Source organism: Mycteria americana, chromosome 1, assembly GCF_035582795.1.
Source record: "Mycteria americana isolate JAX WOST 10 ecotype Jacksonville Zoo and Gardens chromosome 1, USCA_MyAme_1.0, whole genome shotgun sequence".
Taxonomy (NCBI): domain Eukaryota; kingdom Metazoa; phylum Chordata; class Aves; order Ciconiiformes; family Ciconiidae; genus Mycteria; species Mycteria americana.
In genome coordinates, this window is record NC_134365.1 from 210,684,458 (window position 1) to 210,690,615 (window position 6,158).

At 47.5% G+C, this 6,158-nt stretch overlaps 1 protein-coding gene across 1 annotated transcript; it reads right to left on the reverse strand.

Moving 5' to 3' along the window:
• Positions 1 to 1,137: 1,137 nt before the first annotated feature.
• FUT4 (fucosyltransferase 4) lies at positions 1,138 to 5,768 on the reverse strand. Its single transcript, XM_075491089.1, has one exon. It carries the CDS (start codon positions 5,588 to 5,590, stop codon positions 4,493 to 4,495), a length of 1,098 nt encoding a protein of 365 aa, XP_075347204.1. The 5' UTR covers positions 5,591 to 5,768; the 3' UTR covers positions 1,138 to 4,492.
• Positions 5,769 to 6,158: the final 390 nt, after the last annotated feature.

The window sequence follows — 6,158 nt, forward strand, 5'->3', positions numbered from 1 at the left end:
TTGTTAAAGTGAGTTGGTCAAGCGACACCTGAGTTATTCAAATAATTACTTTTTTTGCTGATTAGAAATAGGCTTTTATACTTGTATCCTGATTTATCTTTAGTTAAATACCACTTAAATCCATGTTAAGTCATTGTGTTCTCGTCAACAGATTTTAGACTGAGTCAGCTCTATGCTCCCTACAAAGGGCTGTTTACACTCTTAAAACAAATACCATTTCATATGACCGTTGGATAGAGCTGTGCAAGTGAGTTTAATCAGGCATAACTCACTTCTTAAGAGTCACCAAACAAGCTTGAACAAATGGTACCCAATGTTTGGCAGAAAAATATTTCCACCTGTTTCCCCAACCCAGAGTTCAATCATGTCTTGAAAACCAGCAAAAAAACATTTCCCCTCGCGGGCACAAATAAACAAGCAGCCAGTTTAAGCTGTACTTAGAGAAGTTAAATGTGATAGATACAACATCAATCACACAAGGCAAGGGGAAGTGAGGACTGTAGCACTTACCCCATCCTGGCTGGGCTGGAAGTTTCAGAAATGCTGAAATTTCTCAATACTATGCACCAAGCAGAACAGAAGATGAGTAAAGAGAGAGGTAAGCAATCACCTGTGCTGCAGTCAGTGTTAACAGAAGCCTAGGTAAAAGAGCTTTGGGCCCTTGGTCTTTTGTTGCCCAGTTGAAGACAACGATGAACGAGCATGAAAAAAGCTGCAGCTAAAAAGGTAGCTGTAGCACTACGTGCTGAATATCAAAATAAACACAATCTCAATTTAATTCTGAAATTTAAGGGGGAAAAAAAAAATCCAACCACATTCAAATTCTCTGTAGGTCAAGAGAAAGTTTGTTTTTTGGGTTTTTTTGAAATGACATTTTTCCAACAGACATCCAACTTCAATAAATGCTCCTTTTCATACGGAAAATAACTCAGCACAGCCTCTCCTATGAAAATATTTTTCTCCTGGCACAACCAGGTTTCATTCCTAACCTTAGACGGTACTTTGAGAACAACCAGCCACTTCTATTGATTACACAAACATGAAAAGAAATTAATTCTCTTTAAAAAGCAGTTTTCTACAGCTTTCATAACACAGAAAGAAGACAAAATAAAAAAATAGGGTCATTTTGTGCTACTTTCTTTAATTTTATTGAGTGTCCATCTAAATAATTAATAGATACAAAGTTACTTCATTCTATGAAGATTAAAAGACTTTACAGTATAAAATTCCCTGAGATACAACATGTAACTTAAAGGATCACATAATTCTCTACTCCATTTACACCATAATCAAAAAGTAATACTATTTCTTCTCCTTATAAAAACCAGAAGATAATGAACTTCATTTGTCTCCCTCCACCCCAGTATTTTAAGGCATGGAATAAAACACTTTATCAAAATGTATTCAAAAAGTTTTTTCTATTTAAAATAGGAAATAAATGTGCTTAATTTTTACAGATGGATTATATACATCACCTGCAATACCCTGTGGAGTCTGGTACCTGATATACAATCCACTTTGCTCAAACTTTTTATTCGCCATTGAACTTGGGCTCCACCAAATGAACTACAAAAGCCAGTCATTAGGTTATAACAGTACACTATCAGCCTGTGGAGCGGACGAGCCAAAAACCAACCCTGATTTATAGAGATGCTGTATTACTGAATTCAGCAGCTGTAGACCAGGGTTGAATTTCCTCCCAAATCTAAAGGGAAAAGTGTGCAATGCTAACGTAAGAACTATGGAACTAGAAAAAGCTTCTTTTTCCCAAAGCAAGAGCTCTGCAGTAATTATTACAAGACTGCAGTTTTCATTATACGATTCTTGAATATACTCAATGCATAACTTACAAATACAGCACAACTGTGAACATCTTATTCAAACATGATGCTTTAATTTTGCATGCTCTTTTCTAAATTTTATGGAACTCTAGTTCATCAAAGATTTCAACTGCTTTTCTTAGAGAGGCTGAGAAAAAGTATCGCTTGTGATCTTTGGAAATTCCCATGCTCCTGTAGCCTGATCTTCTGCCCGTGGCATTACTAATGGTTACACAGAACTGTGTGTGCCTGGAAACTTTCAGAACACGCTAAAAAATTTAGGAGGACTGAAAAAAATGCACTAGTTTCAGCAGCTTGATAAAAAGTAGTGCAATCTTAAATATTAGTTCACCACTTTTAAGATCAGGTTTTTGTATACATTTATATGAACTATGGTAAAAACTGAACAGAAAAAAAGGATAGTTCAAAGTGAGACAGATTCTATCACCCTGACACTTAGCTATTACTGTTAATGCTATACTTAAACTAGATTTTTAAAATTATCAAAACCAATTTTATGGGAGTAGTAATCACTGGTAGAGAACTAGATGAGCATCCCATGAAGAACACACTTTTGCTTTAAACAATCACTTAAGACCTGTTCAAGTGAAAATGCAGCGTTAGGGACCATCCCTACTACACTCCACATTGCGTTGACCATTTTCTCTCCTTTCCCAATAAAATTTCTGCAGCAACTCTGGCATTAACAATAAAAAGGTTCATTAAATACTTTCAGCCATCTTTTCTTCCACAAAACCGGAAGGGAATGAACATAACAGCCAGCAAGATCTGATCTGGTAAATCTGTGCAAATTATTAATGAACTTCATTATTATTAGATTTTTTCCAATAATCCTTGGTTCCATGCTTACCTGATCATGTGGACCATCTAATTTAAAAAAAATTACAGTAGGCTGCCAGCTCATAAACCTTAAAAGGACTTACCCGACATCCCTTACTGCTCAAGTCAAATCTAATCCTTTTCTAACCTAAATATGACTCACAGATGCCAGTAAACTCATGCGTTCTGATGCCCCTCTTTTATTTGCAACTGACTTTCTTCTTTCCCCACCTGTTCTGTGCCCATGATTTTATTCCGAGTGAAGTCTCTGGGTAACTCCATGGATTATCCAGCTCCTTAAAGACGAATCCCTTAATCATTTGTGCAGGACTCTTATGGGTTACCATTTTTTGCCACCAAACCTTATAGTTGCAAAGGGCAGGGAGGGCTCAGCTTCCTGAGAATGCATAACTGCAATTGAAGTTTCTTTCTGGATTTCACCAAGCAAGATTACACGTAACCAAAAAGTAACCATACACAGTACTAGGAAGACTCCAGCAAAATGGCAGAGTCTGAAAGGGAATAACTATCGTAAGTGTTCCCGATAGGCACTGAGAAAAGGAAGTTTTATCTTAGGAACCTATTTATTGATTAAAAAACTGAGCTGGAAAAAACCCTCAAAAGAAAGAAAAATAGAAAATCTTTCCCTTTTCATATTCTTTCCTCACACAATCTGTATTTTACCAACAGTATAGATCTTATTCTCTACAGTTATTTTCTTTTTGAAAGGCAGTGATTTGGGACTTGAGGTGGGGGGGGGGTGTTGGTAATTATTATTTTACAAACAGCAAAGCGGCATTCTGAGTAGTCTGTTACCCAGCAATATTTTTAAAAACGTGTGCCAAAACCCAAAACAATCGCTACACAATAGGACTGTCTAATGATATTAGAGAAATAAGTTAGCCTTTCTGTATACATATTCAATATAGTAATAAAAACCCTGTAGTTCTGAGCCTTTCCCTGCTTTTTCTTATATGCTAGTAATTTTGCAGAAAAAAACATGCAGATTCCTGTAAACATTTTCTAATTCCTGAATAAAGGGAGGGTGGAAATGTTCCAACTTTTTTTCTACAGTCTGTCTTTTCCTGTACTTAAAGTTCTTCTCCACTTTCATACAGGATAAACGTGCCTATGGTTTCAGTAGGCAGTGGAAGAAATACTTTACATCATCTGAGCTGTTTGTTCCACTCGGATCCAGTCCCCTCCATACACTTTTTCCTAAATGGAATTATTATTTGGCTCAAAGCATTATTAGTTGGCTTCTGCAATTTCAAACGTTGCTAAAAAGTGCTACTGTATCATTACATTCTTACGTTCAACACTTGCAGCTCAGAATTTGTCTGCAATAGTTTTCACACGCATAATAATCACTGTTAAAAATATTCAGTTTTGTCTTCGGAGTACAGAAAGCCAGCGCTGATCATGCATCCCCTGTAAGCAGAAGAAAGTTTCATGGGCCAGGAAGCTGTCATAGCTGACAAAATTGGTTTCAGCTGTATGGCTGAAGAACTTGGCATCGGTTATTTATGTCGAGCTGTGCACAACTGTAAAGGTTTCAGATCTGTACGACTTCTGGAAATTTAACTTTGCTTTTTAAGAATCATCTTGCCTGATGTTTCTTTGTACTTTCATGATTTTGCACTTTAATAAAAATCTTCCTTTTGTAGGCTTTTCACAGCTCGTTTACCTGTACCTGTATGCTTCCCTCACTGATGACAGCCTTCTGCGTACTACCTCAGCTAACCATCTCTGTGAGATCCATCCTTCCCTACGCCTTGACACAGTCCACTGCTGGCACAGGCTGGCCGGGCAAGCCTCACCCGCCAGGAACATCAGCTTTCAAACCAGCTGGCCAGATTTTGCACAGTCTTGATTTGATTCCCGGCTGCCCTCACGGCCTCACAAACCTTACAGAAATGCTCGTCCCAGAATGAGGTGACGTGGACCTCGTACTTCTTCCTCCAGGCAAAATACCTCCTGTAGTTGGGTTTGTTTTTATCGAGGAATTTCAGGTAGGTGGCCAGCAGCCGGGGGCTGGGGAAGTCGTCGACGTGGATGAAGGAGTCGGGGGGGATGAAGCGCTCGTAGTTGGCCCTGCGGGGTCCCAGGACGACGGGCACGGCGCTGGCGGCGAAGGCGTTTCTCCAGAGCTTCTCAGTGATGTAGTCGGTGTGCTGGGAGTTCTCGAAGGCCAGGTAGAACTTGTAGGCTGAGACGGTCTCCACCACACCGCCCTCGGCCAGCGCCAGCCCCCGCGCCCCGTACACGTCGATGGCGAGGTGCTCCTTCAGCTGGCGGTAGTAGCGCACCCGGGCGTGCTCCTCGTTCCAGTTGCTGATGACCCAGGCCACCAGCCGCGTCTTGCGGGGCAGGACGAAGGGCCGGGGCGCCGGCAGGGCGTAGAGGTACCCGTAGGGCACGAAGACGTCCGAGTCCCGCCGGTAGGACATGGTCCAGTTGAAGAGGCCGGCCAGGCCCCGCAGGCCGGGCGAGTGCGAGGGCGACTCGAAGTTCATCCACACCCAGAGCTGCCGCGGGGGCCGCGGCGGGGGCCCGCGGGGCAGCCCCTCGGCGCCGTGCAGCGCCAGGTCGCGGTGGTGGAAGAGCACGGCCTGCGCCTCGCCGAGGCGGCTCCGGTCGGCGCTGAGGCGGCAGCCCGTGATGTTGTAGCGCCGCCGGCAGTCGGCCATGCGCCGCGGGCGGCCGAAGGGCTCCCACCACAGCAGCACGTTCACCTCGCCGCCCAGCCGGCCTCCCGCCGCGGCCCGCGGGGCCGCCGCCGGCTCCGGCAGGCAGGCGTAGAGGGCGAGGGCGGCAGCGGCGCCCAGCAGCCCGGCCGCCAGCGCCCACCGCCGCCCGCGCAGCCGCCGCCGCCACCGCCGCGGGCAGCCGGGCCGCCCGGCGGGGCAGCGGCGCGGGGCCGCCTCCATCCAGGCCGCCCGGTGCCGCCGCTCTCCCCTCGGCGGCCGCCGCGGGGCAGCCGCGTGGCCGGGGCCGGCCAGCGCATGCTGCGGCCGGGGCTGCGGCTGGGGCTGCTGCCGCCGCCGCCTCTCAGCCCCCACCCCCTGCCCCGGCGGCGGGGAGGTGCCGGTGCCGGTGCTGCCGCCCCTCCCGGCCATGCCCGCCCGTCCCTCCCCGGGCGGCCGGCGGCCCCGCCGCCTCCCGGCCCCGCGGCCGCCCGCCCACCGCCGCGGCCCGCCCCCGGGTGCCGCCCTCCCCCGCCCGCGCTGGACCGTCGCCGCTTCGCCCGCGGGGGAGCGCGGTCCTCGGGCTGCCGGCGGGGCGCCGGGGCCTCATCCCCTCCCCTCCGTGCGGCAGGTGCCGCCATGGCAGCCCCGCGAGTCGCTGAGGTGGCCGCGGGCAGCGTGCGGGCGATGGCAGCCCGGGGCTCGCTGAGGTGGCCGCGGGCAGCGGCAGGTGATGGCAGCCCCGGGGGGCCCTGCGGTGGCCGCGAGCAGCTCCAGGCCGTGGCAGCCCTTGCTCCCCGGCCCGCTCGGT

Coding starts and splice junctions, on each gene's coding strand:
- FUT4 (XM_075491089.1), bottom strand. CDS start 5,590: ATGGAGGCGGCCCCGCGCCGCTGCCCCGCCGGGCGGCCCGGCTGCCCG.